A 17,946-nucleotide genomic window follows, 5' to 3' on the forward strand; every position below is an offset into this window, starting at 1 on the left:
CCGTTTCCTCCCTTGACCTGAACCTGCAGGAACAAGGGTCCCGAACACTGAGATGTTGAGTAGGAGAACTGGGGATGGGAGATAAAGATGAGAAAAAGAGAAGACAAAGCAATAGCTGGGACCAGGCGGCATCGCATAGGATGACCTATGCCGAGCAACTTTAAGAAGTACAGCTTTATATATACTATCACGGGAAGAAAGTGGCCAAGAGCAGCAGAGAGCTGAATCAGATGATGTTAGCAAAGAGAACACATCTCAGACACAGATGCCCCAGGGCTGATCATCACAGCCCCTGGGAAGAGCTGGGTCTTCAGAATCTACAATCTTGACTCCTTCGAGGCCCTGGCTCCAGTCTCAGACTGGCCTTGTCAAATCTGTTCCTGGACAAGGACAGAGAACTAGAGTTGCCTTTGTCTTATCATCAGGGCCTCTTAGAAAGCCTTGGGTAGGTCTGGGTCCCCACATTTCCTTGATTTCCTACTTCTTTTGAATTCCTTCAGGGTCCTGGAGCAGCTGCACACGAGAGGGTGGGCTATCATTCTCTAAACTGCTAGATCTGGCAGAGCCTGCTCCCAGGAAATAAAATGTGAGACTAGAAAAGTATAATGTCCATACAGGAAGTAAAGCAGGCATGTTCAAGTATAGACCCTGAAGCCATTGAAGATTGAAGGAGTGTGGTAGAGTAGGGATCAGGGTTTCTGATCCTATGCAATGTACTGTATTCTTTGTTATCATTTTCCCTCTTTTTATTCCTTCCTGTGTCTAACTATAGCTTTCCACTATTTCTTTGAAGTATTTATTCCTCCTCTTTCTGTCTTCTCTGACTATCTGGGGTCTTTTGGTGGAAGTCGGTGCCATCCATCTGGGCTCACTCCAGACCGGAGATGATGCTAATTTTGGTATGCACCTTAACCAACAGTCGTTCGCTAACCACTGTGGGGTCAGTGCACTAGCTTCTGGCGAGCTGTGTGTCACAGAGGTTCCGTACATCTTAAACAGTAACCTGGGCAATGCTATGAAGTGAGCAGGAAACTGTAAGTCCTTTGATTTTTAAGGCAGTTTGCTGACCATGAGCAGGGTGGTCATTGCGCTCTCTCTGTGTTTTTCCTCTTCCAGGGAGCAGTACTTGCCAGGCACTGTGGCTCTTTTCAATGTTAACAACAGCAGCAACAAAGACCAGTAAGTACGTCTATGGAGGAAAATAAAGACAAGTAAAAAATAACTGGCAGTATCTGTACTTGAGATACAGCTAATACTTAGACTTGTACTAATTTAACAGAGGTGATCTTCTATTATTTTCTTGTTTGCTTTTCTTGTTAAATATATATTGTTTATATCTGGAAAATGCAGCTGTTCCCTATTAAAAGTAGCATGTATATATTTTACTCCTTTACTTGTGTATGTTTTTAAAAGGTTCATGTTATATATGCAATTGCCCTTCCTTAGGACAGAACGGATGTCAAAGGTCACACAACACTGAACCCTTGTACCTTGGACCACATTCTTCAGGAGACAGCCTCTGAGATAGAGGTCTGTGTGCAGATATTTATGGAATGTGCCCTGTAGCATGACATCCTGGAGGGAGTGAGGGTGACAGAATTAACTGGGCAGAGGGAGATGCTGATTTCAGAGAAGAGGTTTGCTCTTAAGGGAGTTTTGGCATCTGTATGTGCTTTCAACTCTGTGCCATCCTCAGGTGACAGAACTGGGCCTTTGCAGTCACACGGAGTCATCCAATGAGAGCAGTCCCAGGAAGCTGGGAGATAGATTTTAGGATGGTAGTGGTTTCCTTGTTCTAGGCCTTCCTTCCGGGGGCAAGGAGAAGCTGGGTTGTCAGCAATTAAATGTCGGTGCATTGAGAATGAATACCTGAGACCTATGTGTAATTGTAGCCTCACAACCCAGCTGTGCTCTGCTCAGATGCACTCTTTTAAAGGAAAATTCTGGGCTGCCCTCTTCCGGGCTTCTGGATGTTCTTTTGTCCTGTTCAAGCTTGCAAGAAGAACATCAATGGGATGCAGAAAGATCTCTGACAACGTTAGATGTTTCTGAGGTTTACATAGAAACCCCTTATCTTCTTTAATTCATTCTAGAGCCCTGCCATCGTTGTGTAGATTTTCTCCCAGTCTAGGAAAATGCAAACATTTAGCTAATCACCATGCCTTCCCTGGGATGTGGCTACTAGACTTGTCCATCCACTATAAAAGATGGGCTGGGGAATTCCAAAAGATGCCATCATGGATCCTGTGCCCATCAGATACTTTTCTGCTTTCTCATTGCATGACAGCAGCGCTGCCTACTTTTGATGATCAGCATTATAAACTTTCCAGTCTGGTGATTCTTCTCTGCCAATTGGTTTCTTGGAATGAGAAGTCGAAAGTGGCTAGGAACTAGTCATAGATTAATATTTAATAGGACTGTAACTGTTCTCTTTGGCACAAGTGTAGATGCTCTTTCATCAAATGAGGACCTCTAGAGTCACAAAACCTAGGTGTGCAGGGTTGGGAAGTGTACTTTCCCTAATTAAGTACCTTAGTTCCTAGGCCGATTCATTCTGTTCATGTGTAGGTGTAGAGCACCACCTAATGACCAGCCTCTTCTCACACACACAGTGTCCTGGATTATAGTAACTCACCTTCAAGAAATCTGCACTCCATGGCAACATTTCAGTGGTGCCTTCTGAAGCTCACTCCATACCTGTACCATGTCAGACACTTCTGGGTGGAGTAGCATATGATAAGACCATTAGATTCCAAACTCAGATTCTGTGCTGGCTACTTTTCTGTCAACTTGACACAAGCTAGAGTCAGTAGAGAGGAGGGAGCCTCAGTTGAGAGAATGCCTCCATTAGATTGGCCTGTAGGGTATTTTCTTACTTCCTGATTGATGAGGAAGGGCCAAGTCCATTGTGGGTGGTGTCATTACTGGGCTGGTGGTGCTGGGTTCTATAAGAAAGCAGACTGAGCAAACCATGATGACCAAGCCAGTAAGCAGCACCCCTCCATGGCTTCTGCATCAGATCCTGCATCCAGGTTCCTGCTCTGCTTGAGTTCCTGTCCTGACTTTCTTTGATGATGAATAGTGTGATGTGGAGGTGTAAGCCAACTAGACCCTTTCCTCCCTCTCTTGCTTTTGGTCATGGTGTTTCATGACAGCAATAGAAACCCTAACCAAGGCAGTATCCAATGCCACTCTTCTGTAAAGTAGACACAAAGTGATGCTGCATAGCACTCTGTATAGGTGGGCCATGCTTTAGAAACGCCTACACAGGGATCCTGGTCAAGTTTGTAGCAAAAAGCAATATATACCACAATATAAATCAGTTAGTATCAAAAATATTTGATGTCTTTTCTCTGTTGGCAAGGATTCAAGGCAGTTAATTTGCCATCAAATGACTACTCTCCTTAAGGGTTAAGCATGGAGTCATGTTATAACAGCGGGGCTACCTACATGATCCTGTAACTGAAAGACATGTTCGACACCAGCTATACTGATCAGGAGGCCAAACATGGCTTTTATTTTTTGTTGCCATGGATGCTGTATTTTTAACTATATTGTGCCAGTGTGTAGATGTCACATGGAGGCTGGATTTATCAGCTGAGTCCTTCAGTCTGCTTGGCTGTTCTCTCACCTGGGGCACAAAGATTTTCAAACGTTGTGCCCATGACTCTATTAGTCTACCTTTTCTCTAGAACTGCTCTGCCTGATCATTCAGTCCTTTTCCCACCTAGGTCCTTAGCCAAACAGTTAAGGCATTTGCGAATCTTCATGTATCCTTAAGTTAGCCACACTTTTCCCATAGAAAATGAGCGACTGAATGGTACTTGAAGCTGTGTCACTGGGGAGATTGCCTACACCACTGTGTTTCAAAACCACTTATAGTTTCATAGTATAAACATAGCCTCCTTGGGGTTGCCCACCCGACCCATCCACGATCTATGCTTCAATAGTTACTCCTAAGGAAACTCTTCCTACAGGTAGGCCATGACGGGTGGGTGCCCATGAAATAGCGCAAAGCGACATGGGATGGCATGGTGTGCTTATCCGCCTTCTCAGCTGCTTACTTCTTCCCTGTGGTTCCTGATGTGTCTCAGGTCTCCTGCTTGATCATATTCTGGGTTAATGTCCAACCTCATGATCTGATTGAATGACCACAGAGCTCTTTTTTTATTAATCACGAAAAAAAATGCTGTCCACAAGATTATTCTCTTGAAAAAGAGTTTATGACATTTTCTTGAGATTTTTGGTGTTTTAAATTAAATGTATATGTGAACAGTATTCAAAACTTTAAAAAAAACCATTACTTTCACATATTATAATTCTGGAAGTATACTTATTCGGAAACTTATTTATTTAAAGTTAGTGAGTTCTTTTTTTCATATTTTACTCTGTCCTTTTAAACTTTTGTTTTCTGTTAACCTGGACATGTTTGGCTTATCTGTCTGGATACCTATTTGATTTTGGCCACCATTTTAGTTTCCAAGTACCGTGGTAGGACTTTGACTGCACAGCTAAGAACCCTTGCTCAATGGAAAGCAAAGTAGTAAGAAACTGGGGTTGAACGATGTGATCATGTGACAGATGCTGTTTTTCTTTAGAGACCCAAAAGAAAAAAAGAAAAAGAAGAAGGAAAAGAAGAGGTAAGTCAGACTTGGCATGAGTGCCCCTAAATGTTTTTCTGCCTGTGCATTACCTGCATATGGTAACAATACATACTCAACTTTTCCAGCAAGACAGATGATAAAAACGAAAATAAGAAGGACCCAGAGAAGAAAAAGAAGAAGGAGAAGGAAAAAGAAAAGAAAAAGAAGGAGGAGAAAGGCAAAGACAAGAAAGAAGAGTAAATAGTTTTTACTGGTATTGGAAACAGAAATGAGCTTGCAATGGGTTTTAGACGTAGGTAAAATTTCCCAAAGAAAGCTTTGAGCAAAGAGCCCCAGGTGAAAACAAATATCTTTAAATACTTAAGAACAAACATTTTGTATAAATTGTTATCAAAATAGATTAAAAACTTTCTTCTAGGTTCCCTAAAATTAGCAAGTATAAATTTTCTAATTAAGAATTTTTGCTGTGTTGGGAAATTTTCCCTCACAAGCATCACTGAGGAAGAACTTCCCACTCAATATTCAGGATAATGATCATTGGGTACCTAGGAGCTCATGAGTCTGTAAAGACCAAAATAAAACTTGATAATCTCATCAACACTTCAGAGTAGTCTCTGCTGTCTGACAAGTATCCTAAAGCCACGATGCTTTCGGCAACAGCACAGTGCCTTCCAAATGCTGGCTGTTGAGGGCCTCCTTTTCAAGCAGACAGGCGAAAGCTAGAATTTCCCAAGAGTAAGGCAAAGTTATGTTTGCAAAGCTTTTAAAGAAAAAAAAATTACCAAAGAGAACTTGTTCTACAAAACAACCTATCAAACAACAATTCAACTATTTGTGCCTGTTCCAAAAATTGCTGAAGCTTGCGCAAGGAAAAGAAATTCTTAAAGATATCGACTTGGTACCAGAACATTTAAAACACTCTAGTATTGATCGAGTGTTTTATTCCTTTATCCTTTATGCCCTCTACTACCTCCCTCAAAGATCATTCCTGAAAATATTTGATTGAGAATGATACTAAATTGTGCTGCACTATCGTCTTTCTCTACAGATGAGTTGCTGAGTCACACCCCTTCCCCATCAGTGTAGTTCATGGCCATTTTGTTTCCAGATAGGGGTAGGGAATTGATGGCAAAGTCACCATTCTCTCAACCTTAACCTTACAGAGGATTGTTGGGAAGTCTATAGTTTCCAGTAATTTATATCCTTATTTGCACTCAGTGATTGGGGTATAAAACAGACAGCATCATTGTGGTAAGCACAGGGCTTCAATGAGATTCTTACATATGGTTCAATGTAGGACTGGTGATTTAACTCTCTATTCACCCCTTACTAACTAGCCAGTTTTTTGTGGTGAATATAATTATTGAGCTAATCTTCCTAAGTTAAGGGGATCCATTTTCTATTTACTCATGGTTGATTGACATGCCATATTTGATATGATAAATAACTGTGCTCTTCGTTTCTAATTGTGGCTAGGGAGAAGAAAGAAGTGGTGATTATTGATCCTTCAGGAAGCACATACTACAACTGGCTGCTTTGCATTACTTTACCTGTGATGTACAACTGGACAATGATTATTGCAAGGTTTACATATATGTTTTCTGTGGATATCAGAGCACTTAGAAGCCTACTGCCAACATACTTTGACCTAGGGTTCTTGGGGCAATCTTCTCCACTACATGTTGGGAAATGTGGCTGAATCATTCTCAATGTGTTTACCTGAGGTCAGGGTGTCTTTGATTCTCAACGTGTGTAGACATACAGTCCTGGGATGGGACGGGGAAGAGAGTAGAAGTGTTCTTTTAAACTTCTAATTGTTCAGTCATGGGATTCGGACACTAGGAGAAACGTAATTCTTGGTCTATCATATATAATGATGATGATGATGATGATGATGATGATGATGATGATGATGATAATGACGCCCATAATGGAAAACAATGAAAGATCTGGTATCTTTTAGAAACATCTCAGTTGTTCAAGATTAGGAACATTTTTCCCTGAAGCTTTTTGGGTATAGACAGGGAATACAAGCTTTGTGATCAATGAAGTTTCATCCCGTGATATTTGATTTTAGCTTCAAGCTATTTATCAATTTAAGCATATATATGGGATATGTGTGTGAGGGTGCACATGCACATGTGTGCATATGTATGTGGAGGCCAGAGGTCAGCCTTGTGTGTCCTCAGGATGCTCTCTACCTTGTATTTTGAGATAGGGGTTCTCACTGATTTGCCGATATGACTAGACTGGTTGGAGTGAAACACAGGGCCATGCTCCTCTCTGCTGCTCCAGAGCTAGGATGACAAGCATGTGCCAACACGGCAGCCTTGCTGTTGGTATCACGCTTGTTAATGTGGGTTCTGAGAACTCATGCTTGCACAGCGAGCACCTTATCAGTGGAAGGATTGCCAGCTGAAACAATGTATTCGGTGGTGGTGGTGGTGGTGGCTTTTGAGACAGGGGTTTTCTGTTGTAGCCTTGGCTGTCATGGAACTCTCTCTTTTGACCAGGCTGGCCTTGAATTTAGAGAGCCTCCTGCTCTGCTTTCCAAATACTGGGATTAAAGGCGTGAGCCATCATGCCCAGTTAATTTTTTTTTTTTTTGGTTTATTTAACTTTATTTTCTGTCCATTGGTGTGAAGGTGTCAGATCCCCTGCACTGGATCCCCAGGCAGTTGTGAGCTACTATGTGAGTGCTGGTAATTGAACCCTGGTCCTCTGGAAGAGCAGTCAGTGGTCTTAACCACTAAGCCATCTCTCCAGCCACAGCCCAGCTAATTCTTATCGAATGTCTATCTATACAAGTCCAACTAGTATTGACGGAAAAGATGTTAGAATTCAGAAATATGGGGAGATGAATTATTCCCATGAAAGGACTAATTTGGAAAAACTGTGATTGACCAAATGCATTCTAAAAACCCCTTTAGCCTTAGCATGTTGTATGTCCCATCACAAACAATATACACAAAGGGACAAAGGGACTTTTTATTTCAATTCGTCTCCATGTCATTTTTTTTAATGCATGTCTTTCTTTTACAGAGCATGTTTTGACGAACTCCAGTCTGATTACATAGAATACTGGCTCATTTTTGATTACGTATCAGACATAATCTACGTTGTTGATATGTTTGTACGAACAAGAACAGGTACGTGTGATCTACTTTGGGTCATCTGAAATTTCTTGCTTTTATCTCCACCCAACTGTTCTTCAAGGTAAACTCACAACCTCAGCTGAAAACATGAGTGACATGTTCCCCCTCGCTGGCTTAGGTCACTCCAACTGATCCAGAAAGATGTTAATGTTTTTTACATTTATTTATTTATTTATTTATTGTATATGGGTGTTTTGCCTGCATGTTTGTCTGTGTACCATGTGCATGCAATACCAGAGAAGGCCAGAAGAGGGTGTCAGATGCCCTAGGCCTGGAGGTACAGACTGTTGTGAGCTACCATGTGGGTGCTGGGAATTGAACTCAAGTCCTCTGGAAGAGCAGCCGGTGCTCTTACCCTCTGAGCCATCTCTCCAGTCCCCTCAGTAATCTTTTGAGTGTGGCTTAGTGGTTTTCCTTCGTTATTTTAGTCATTTGGCTTATGCCAGGCAGAAGACTAAAGAACAGAAATATTTAGTCAGTCTCTTGTGGGTAAAGGGCAATCTCTGCCACATATGGAGATACTTTGAAAGGGCACAAAGAAAGTGTCACTGCTTTCCAGGAGCCCCTTAATAGAGGTTTTACAGGAAATATAAACTTTGTAGTTCACAGAGGTGTATGTTAAGTAGGGTTTACCGATCTACTGCCTCTCTACTTAGTGTTTAGTAAGCAGGTGTAAAGAGTATTGTTTTCACACTGCCCGCTCCCCTCCACCCCGCTGTAAATGCTACACACAGCATAGAAGCCTCTAGGAGTCCCTGAAAGCTTGCTCTCTAGAGGGCTGGGCAGGGCTCAGCTGCCGGAGCTTGCCTGTCGCTTTGGTAGCCACTGTAGGAGAAGAAACAAAGTCCCTTTCCGACACAAGGCTTCAGTACGCACGCCAGGCCCACAGGGACAGCCCAGAAGAGAAGATCCTAGGTAATGAAGGACGGCCTGCAGGACAAGAGCGAGAAGGGCAAATGCAGTCTGAAGGGAGATTGATGTTTCATGCTGAAGGTCAAAAGCATGTTCATGAGAAACAGTATGATAAAGGGGCAGGTGTCGACACTTCTGAGAGCAGGCCTAAGATTCTGCCAAGGAGTATCTGCAATGTTTGCTACAATGTCATCGTTCTGAAGCTAACTAGAGTTAGTGAGACCCTGCAGGTTAAGGACTGGGCCTGGTAAGGCTCTTCCTTACTTCAGGTGTCTGGCACACTGCTGGAAGCAAACACCTGTATTTTGTTTACAGCCATCTTACGTTCACAAGTAAGATATTCACCTTTGCAGGCAAGTTCTGGACCTAGGACATTAGCCTAGTGAGACCTGCAGGCACCAGGCTTTTAGCAAACAATTTGCATTTTCCTTTGTTAGTCAACAATCACAGACCCTCAGGATTTACTTATCAGCTAGGGTCGGCTCCAGGCCTGAATTCCAGCAGACCTGACACACCTCCCCTCCCACTGGCCGGTTTGCTATATAACAGCTTCTGAGGATATAATAAACGGCGGTTTGATCAGATATACTGTCTTGCCGTCATTTCTCATGTCTCTGGCTCTTCCATTCGTCTCCCATAGGTTTATCAGGGACCACCGTTCGCATCCCGCTGGTCGGGATAGACACGACTCAACCTGCATTTCTGATTAAATAAGTATACGTTAGGCTTCCCACAATCCCTCCTCAGCTTCAGCTATTGACTTGCATGGCTCACCAAACCAAAAAACAAAACCAAAAACACATTTTCTAGTTTATTCTATTAATAAAGGTTGTAATAAAAGACGTGAACAGGCAGATGCCGAGGTACGGAGAACAAGTGTAGAAGGGCTTGAGAGCAGGAGCTGCTGTCCTCGCGGAATTGGGTTATGACATTCTTCTAACACCCTACATTTGCTCTCTCACTTGGATGCTCTCTGATCCCCAAAGCTGTGGGACCCTCACCCCTTATTCTCAAAGGGGCGAGAAGAAATTTCTTAGCAGAATATTTTCCCAGGAAGATAATGGCCTTCCCCTCTCCCAGGGAGATTCTGAGCACAAGGTCACTTTGCTCAGCCCAGCCAGCCACCTGGTACAGGCTGCTAAAGATGGCCTAACTCAAGAACAGTGGCCTTGCTCTAAGAACAAGAAAAATGCTGACTTAGCAAGATGGGAGGGAGCAAAAGTCCTTGCATCCGTGCCAAAGCAGCTCCAAAGAGTCTCTTTGGAGTTATGCCTTTAAAAGCTTACCCCACAGAGGAGATACAACTCCTCTCTCTACCTCGTTGTAACGGGGATGGAGATGAGTTCCAAGCATGTTTGTATTATGCTGATTAAACCTTGCTTTTTACAGTCTGGGCCTCTCTGGTGGTCTCTCTGGGGGTTGTAATCTGGGCACAACAAAGCCAATGATCTTTATGGAAGGCTTTTATTGTATAGTAACAACACAATAAGTAACAAAATTAAGTTCCTTTCCAGCATCCTCCTCCTGGAGAAAGTGGGGGTGGAGGTTAAGAATATCAAGTCTGTAAATGTCTGTTTCTGGGGACCAGCCCCATCAGGCCTGCCAGGAGTGGCCTTACAGAACAAAGATATCTTTACCACCAAGAAATTCAAAGCACTGGAGCTCTGCATTGGGAGCTGAGGCCATGACCAAATATCAGAACAAAAGATACCACTAGCATTTTGGTTTCTCAGGAAAGCGTAAGGATTTTAACAGTGGTGTGTCAGAAATTGGGGACAGGAACCAAATGTGCAACTTATAATAATGCTGCAGAATATGAATGTGATTCATTAGAGAAATGATTTTACCTGTGTAACCAAAATCATATATCAAAGGATCAATTAATCAATCATTCTATCTACCTACCTATTTACCTATCTGTTTATAGATTACCTTTATACTAAAAAGTGTCATTTTCTATTTCTACAACAGACTCTTCTATAATGACATGTAGGTTTGGTCACAGGGGTCATTGTACAACTAGGAAACAGCCTGGCTTTCCTCTCTTCTACCGCAGGTTATCTGGAACAGGGGTTGCTGGTGAAAGACAAAGTGAAACTCATAGAGAAGTATAAAGCCAACTTTCAGTTTAAACTTGATGTCCTGTCAATGGTGCCCACTGATCTGCTGTATTTCAAGATGGGGTGGAACTATCCAGAAATTAGGTTAAACCGACTGCTAAGGATCTCTCGAATGTTTGAGTTCTTCCAGCGGACAGAGACAAGGACCAACTATCCAAACATCTTTAGGATTTCCAACCTCGTCATGTACATCGTCATTATCATCCACTGGAATGCGTGTGTGTACTACTCCATCTCGAAGGCCATCGGGTTTGGGAATGACACATGGGTCTACCCCGATGTGAATGATCCTGAATTTGGCCGTTTGGCTAGAAAATATGTCTACAGCCTTTACTGGTCTACGCTGACTTTGACAACCATCGGCGAAACTCCACCTCCTGTCCTGGATTCTGAGTATATCTTTGTGGTAGTTGACTTCTTAATTGGAGTTTTAATTTTTGCCACCATTGTCGGTAACATAGGATCTATGATTTCCAACATGAACGCAGCCAGGGCGGAATTCCAAGCACGAGTTGATGCGATCAAGCAATACATGAATTTCCGAAATGTGAGCAAAGATATGGAAAAGAGGGTTATTAAATGGTTCGACTACCTCTGGACCAACAAAAAAACAGTTGACGAGAAAGAAGTCTTGAAATACCTACCTGACAAGCTAAGGGCAGAAATCGCCATCAACGTCCACTTAGACACGTTAAAAAAGGTCCGCATCTTTGCTGACTGTGAAGCTGGTCTGTTGGTGGAGCTGGTGCTGAAGCTACAGCCCCAGGTGTACAGTCCTGGCGACTACATATGCAAGAAAGGGGACATCGGGCGAGAGATGTACATCATCAAGGAAGGCAAACTTGCTGTGGTGGCCGATGACGGAATCACCCAGTTTGTCGTGTTGAGTGATGGCAGTTACTTCGGTGAGATCAGCATCCTCAACATCAAAGGCAGCAAGGCCGGCAACCGAAGAACAGCCAATATTAAAAGCATTGGCTACTCAGACCTGTTCTGCCTCTCAAAAGATGACCTCATGGAAGCGCTTACGGAGTACCCAGACGCCAAAACTATGCTGGAAGAGAAAGGAAGGCAGATCTTAATGAAAGATGGTCTACTGGATTTAAACATTGCAAATCTGGGCAGTGACCCCAAAGACCTGGAAGAAAAGGTCACACGAATGGAAGGCTCAGTTGACCTCCTGCAAACACGATTTGCCCGCATCTTGGCTGAATATGAGTCGATGCAGCAGAAGATCAAGAAAAGGTTAACCAAGGTCGAGAAATTTCTGAAACCACTTATCGAAACAGAATTTTCAGCTCTCGAGGAGCCTGGAGGAGAAAGTGAGTGAGCCCACAGAGTCTGCATGGGACTGAAAAGCTGGACGTCAACAGAAGCATGCACATCTCATAATCTTCATGAGCACTTGGCCAGAAACAACTGTACAGTGGAAGAAACAGATTCGTCTGGGAAGTTTTTCTACGGGGAAAATGTGTGTGGCTGGATGGCATAAAGCCGTTGTGCAATACTACAATTAAAGACTCATCTAACCCTGGGATTTTTCACAACGGGTCGTGTGCAAGGACTGGACTGATTACTCTGTCTGTGACAGGATATGCTCCCCCCCCCACAGATGCCCCTTTTCTGTAATAATCTTTGTAAAAGCGAATCAGTATTTCACACTTCCAAGCCGCTTGCATTGTTGAGGAGTCTGTTCAGTGTGACTGTGCCCACTGTGTTTGAGATACCGTTTTATGAAGAATTAGGATGCAATAAAGTGAAACTGATTACAAATCCAGAGTAAATATGATTTATCTGGTGACTAAGTAGGGAATAGTAGTGTCTGGCAGACTTCAGGCCACTTGAAGGATACTTGCCTTTGTGGTAAGATAAGTCTGAAAGGGTGATTGAGGGAAACTTCTTATTGATAGGAGCATAATAAATCAGATTTTATGACAAGAAAATATATGTGGACATGAGTATTCCAGTGTTTATTGACATCACAAGATGATGTAGGAATCTTTTAATGTTACTGTTAAGGAGCTCTCAGAGTATTAAGGCTTGACATCAGAGACTTCTTCCTTTCCTGTCTGAGTTTTTATTTCGCTTCCTCCAAACTCACACTGATGCTTTTACATTGGACTGCTGATGGGTGTTTGGTCAAAAGCCTGAGGTAAGGAATTATGCAATTCCTTTCTTACTCCTCTAGGGAGAGGGCTCTGGTGGGCTAATATGCTGTTGATGGTTTAGGTTAGCAATGAAAGGACGCCAATGCAGAGGTTCAAGACTGGGCTCCAGCTTCAACTGGGAGTTAAAAGACAGGATAGCTCTCAGGTGGTGCCCTGGCGGGTTCTAGGGTCCATTTTCCTATATGCTGCAGCTGGTGAGGGGCAGGGCCAGTTCTCTCACCTGCCACCCCATAGCAAGGGGTGGGGGAGAGGGTGTCTTTCCCTCACCCATGCAATCACATGACAGATGAAAGGGACAGGGTCAGGTCTTCGACTGACTCTCATACTCTCAGGGTTGGCTCGCCAGCGTCACTATCAATAGGTTCAGCTCAAGTGCTAAACTGGCCTGGCATGCAAAGACATGCAGTTGAGCCAACCCTGAGGGTGAGAACAGGAAAGCTGACCCCGCCTTCCCCCCCACCACAGTCGGGACAGAGGGCTCTGCACTTTGCCTGAGGAAAACAGTGGAGCTGGCCCTGGTGGTGGGAGTGTTAGTGAGCTGGACAGAGGGACTGAAAGCAGAACAGGCTGTATTGAATGACTGTCCCAGGTGGTACGGGAGAGTTGGGGGGGGGGTGGAGTGTAAAAATAGGGGAAAGCTGGTCCCAGGCCCTGGGCTGTGAGTTGGCTCACCCCAACCGCACCTCCTCTATGAACTGTCAGAGCATGAGAAGGGGACAAAACTACAGATCTAAAACTAAGATCTTCACAACACAGCGAAGTCCACAGGGAGTCCTAGTGAGAACCCTTTGTAGATGATGTGACCGAGGATGGAGGCCTCGAATCAGACAGCTGACCCATGGCCATGAACTCTGCAGATGAAGATGAAAGGACCGAAGGGTAAAATGTATGTGGGAGTCCCTGGGCTTCCCTGGGAAGTGTGTGACCACAGCTGCCACAAAGAGATTTTTTTTTTCTTTTTTCTTTCTTCTTTCTTTTGCTTTGTTTGCTTGGGTTGTATTTTGCTTTTCTTTTAAAATTTGTTTTGCTTTGGAGGGTTGCAAGAGGGGGATGCTGGAGGTGGGGTGGGGAGATAGGATTGGGATGTGTGATGTGAAAACCACAAAGAATCAAGATTATATATATAGAGACAATACATATGGCTTTGGGGAAGCCCACGCCAAGAACCTGGGAACATGCTAAAGCATGACCTCACCTTTTAGCTATGCAGAAACCAGACCTATCTAGACAACAACTTTTGTCCAGGGTGAGCATCTTTAATGTATTAAGACAAGGACAGACATGGCACCAAGGTGGGCGAGTTTGGGATGAGAGAGGAAGCTAAGGTGGAAGTTTGCAGGTAAATTCTGAGAATTGAAGATGGCAGATCACTGAAGAGGCTGGATACTGGTGAGTGTTCCTCCATGTCCCAGCACTTTTCTGTGATACTCACAGGAAGAGACAGTTTTGAAGCATTAAGAAAACCCCAAAGCCTGAAGTTGCATGTTTTTCCATTTAGAAATTATCTAGAGCCTAATTCATCCCTATTATACTGGCTAGTTTCATGTCACCTAGACACAGCTAGAGTAGAGTTATTGGGAAGAGGGAACTTCAGCTGAGAAATGCCCCTATCAGGTTGTCCTGTGAACAAGCTTTGGGGCATTTTCTTGCTCAATAGCTGATGTGGGAGGGGCCCAGACCTCTGTGAGTGGTGTCACTCCTGGGCTGGTGGTGCTGGGCTGTCTAGGAAAGCAGATCAAGCAAGCCGGGAGGAGCATGTCAGTAAACAGCATTCCTCTGTGGCTTCTGTCCCACTTTCTGCCTTCAGGTTTCTGCCCAGAGTTCTTGTCCTGGCTTCCATCAGGGATAGACTTACAAGTTGTAAGGTGAGATAACCCCACCGCACCCCCAACTTGTGAATGGTCATGATGTTTTATCACAGCAATAGAAAGCAATTAATAAGCCATTTAGTTACTTTCTATTGCTTTGATAAAACATCATGACTGGGGAGTAGAGGAAGTCCTGAGTGAGTGTATAAGGAGCAGATGAAATCCCGTGTGAATGTGTGCTGTGGACATAAGCACAGCCATGTCAAGGGTAACGATAGCTCAGACTCATGGGAATGGCAAAACCTTCCACGGGGCAGACTCAGAGAAATGGCAAAACCATCCAATGGGCAGACTCAGGGAAACGGCAAGGCCTTCCCCTGGTGGATGTTGAGAGTATAGACAGAAAATGAGACCACAGCTTCCTCCTAGGAGATATTTACAGCCTGAAGCTGCTCCCCTACAGAGATTTGCTACTGAGATGAACTAAGCCTGCCTCCTTGTCCAGCTACACACAATAAACTCACCTTCTTGATTCAGATGTATAGAACAAATGAATTGAGCTTTTGGGTTGCTGCTGGTGCATCTCTACCAGAGTGAACAGTCCACGCAATCCCAGCTTTTCTGTATGTGTCTATCTTTTCCTTACTCCCCATTGCCCCAGTCAGGTCAATCCCTAAACAATGTAGGTCATGAAAACGACCCTGGCAACTTTTGAAAGGAAGGGTTTATTTGGGCTTATAGTTCCAGAGGTGTAAGCATTCCTTAACATCACAACAGGGAACCAGGGCAGTAATCAGGCATATCAGTAGAATCAGTTAAAAGCTTAAGCCACAAACAGGAAGCAGAGATAGCAGACTAGGAATGGTGCCAGACTTCTGAAACCTCAAAGCCTACCCCAGTAACACATTTTTTTCTAGCAAGGATATCCCCAACCATCCCTAGACAGCGCCACCAACTGGAGACCAAGTATTCAAATACCCAAGACTATGGGGGACATCTCATCTAAACACCACAGTCTCCAAACTTTGATCCAGGGATGTCAAACAATAACTCATATCTTTACAAGTTACTTTATATTTTAAAAATCACAGAAAGTTTACATAAATGAAGGACAGATTTATCTGCAAAAATCTAGGTTCCTTATTAATGCATGAAAATTATGCTTACACAGAAGTCAGAGAAAGAATCACTATTGAACCTAATACCTCCACCAGAGGTGGGGACCAAAAGTGTCAGTAGCCACCACGCCTAACAGACCTAAAAAAAACCCAGATTTTGTTCAGAAAGACAAGTATGAGATCTTGTCCTGCTTGTCAACACCTCTTAGTTTTGTTTGGAAAGCGAAGACAAGCTTTCACGGCTACTTGAAGTCTTGAAAAATGCCTTGTGCCTTTTTCGTAGTCATAACTTTATGTCTGGTAATACCTTGCTATGGTGAACTGAAGGAATCAGCAAATAAAAAATGAAATAATTGAATACAAATTAAATAAAAAGTAAAGAAAGAATGGTGTGGGAAATCCTTTTATATATGCATTGCTTTGATTGGCTAATAAAGAAGCTGCTTTCGGCCAATGGCTTAACAGAATATAGCCAGTCTGGAAGATTATGTGTGTGTGTATATATATATATATATATATATATATATATATATATATAGAGAGAGAGAGAGAGAGAGAGAGAGAGAGAGAGAGTAGGTAGAGTCAGGGAGAAGCCATGTAGCTGCCTGCAGGAGATAGATACACCAGAAACTTGCTGGTAAGTAAGTCACAACCATGTGGCGATAATAGAAATGGGTTAATTTAAGACATAAGAGCTAGTTAAAAATATGCTAAAGCTATTGTTCAAACAATATTGTAATTAATACAGTTTCTGTATGATTATTTTGAATCTGGGCAGCCAGGAACTGATAGGGGAGTTCAGCCAATCACATTCTGTTCGTGGGGTGTGTCGCCCTAAGGCAAAAGTTTACCTTTAAACTTGGCGGGTGAAAGCCCCTGCAGCTCTTTCTCTCTCTCCCGCTCGACCTGGCTTGGATCCAACGTTCCAGCAGGGTGAGATTCTGTATAAGTTTTCCCTTCTGTTTTTATTAAAGCTGTATCTTTTGTAAGATAGTCTGGGGACTTTTCATTACCGATCGCCCTGCGGCATCAAGGAACGAATGAACAGATTCTGCCAACAAAAGAAAAAGAAAAAAGTGTCACAGATACACACACACACACACACACACACACACGCACACACACACATGTTTGCCTCAGCTTTAGTGACGAGATCTTAACTTGGAAGCAATGCAATTTCTGCAATGTAGGAAACAGCTAAAATGAAGACAGAATAGTTATCACAGAAACATACCAAGAAGCCCTTAAGTTATGTTGCCACAGCCTCTCTATATAAATTTTATTTAAGTATTTTGCAAAGACTGCTCAGTTGTTAAGACTATTTGTTGCTCTTGGAGAGGACATAGGTTCAGTTTCTGGGACCCACATCAGTTCAAACTTGGATGAAGGTTATTTGCTTTTACGTTCAGGACTTGGCCTCCTTGGTTTTTTTTGGGATTCCACAATCTAGACACAACAGTGGGCTGGCCACTAGGCTTAGTAGGTGTTTGACAGGTTAGTTAGATGAATGTTTGAAACAACATTACATTAAATATGACAAATTTTTGGTATTTTTTTTTTTGTAGCATGAAAAATAAAAACCCAGAGACAGATATTGGGGTTCAACCTGAAGATCAGAAAAACAAAGCAGTCAAGCCACTAGAGAGCTCTTACCTCTTCAGACCGAAAGAGCGAGTTCCTGTCTCACCCCACTTTATATTCCTCTCTAGTGCTGGGATTAAAGGCGTGCACCACCACCGACTGGCCTCTATGGCTAACTAGTGTGACTTCTGGGATTAAAGGTGTGTGTCACCACTGCTTGGACTGTATGGCTGACTAGTGTGGCTGTTTTGCTTTCTGATCTTCAAGCAAGCTTTATTTATTAAAATACAAATACAATATCACTACAATTTTGGTATGAAATTCTTTAAAGAAATAATAAAATGTTAGTTGTTAAAATTATTTTATTTTCATAAAAGTCACATTATAAATACTTTGAAATATAATCATTGTGAGTATTACTAAGTCATTTCCTAGTTACATACATTTTAACCTGGTCCGAAAAATCAACCTGGCTACCTA

At 43.0% G+C, this 17,946-nt stretch overlaps 1 protein-coding gene and 1 long non-coding RNA gene across 2 annotated transcripts in view; one reads left to right on the forward strand and one right to left on the reverse strand.

Annotated features, from left to right (window-relative positions):
* Positions 1-12,564, forward strand: part of Cnga1 (cyclic nucleotide gated channel subunit alpha 1) — a 24,253-nt gene extending 11,689 nt beyond the window's left edge. The window contains exons 4-9 of the mRNA XM_085691791.2: positions 1,117-1,179; positions 4,599-4,640; positions 4,730-4,840; positions 6,081-6,188; positions 7,647-7,753; positions 10,728-12,564. Coding sequence (XP_085547917.2) covers positions 1,117-1,179; positions 4,599-4,640; positions 4,730-4,840; positions 6,081-6,188; positions 7,647-7,753; positions 10,728-12,121 — 1,825 coding nt within the window. The 3' untranslated portion in view covers positions 12,122-12,564. The remainder of the gene's footprint in view (positions 1-1,116; positions 1,180-4,598; positions 4,641-4,729; positions 4,841-6,080; positions 6,189-7,646; positions 7,754-10,727) is intronic.
* Positions 9,469-16,930, reverse strand: LOC146893832 (uncharacterized). The gene is made up of 2 exons (XR_015002694.2): positions 16,737-16,930; positions 9,469-11,845 (listed from the first exon to the last, which is right to left on the reverse strand). It is a non-coding gene; the product is annotated as an uncharacterized LOC146893832 (long non-coding RNA).
* Positions 16,931-17,946: the final 1,016 nt, after the last annotated feature.

This window comes from Myodes glareolus, chromosome 8, assembly GCF_982192425.1.
Source record: "Myodes glareolus chromosome 8, mMyoGla1.1, whole genome shotgun sequence".
Classification (NCBI taxonomy): Eukaryota; Metazoa; Chordata; class Mammalia; order Rodentia; family Cricetidae; genus Myodes; species Myodes glareolus.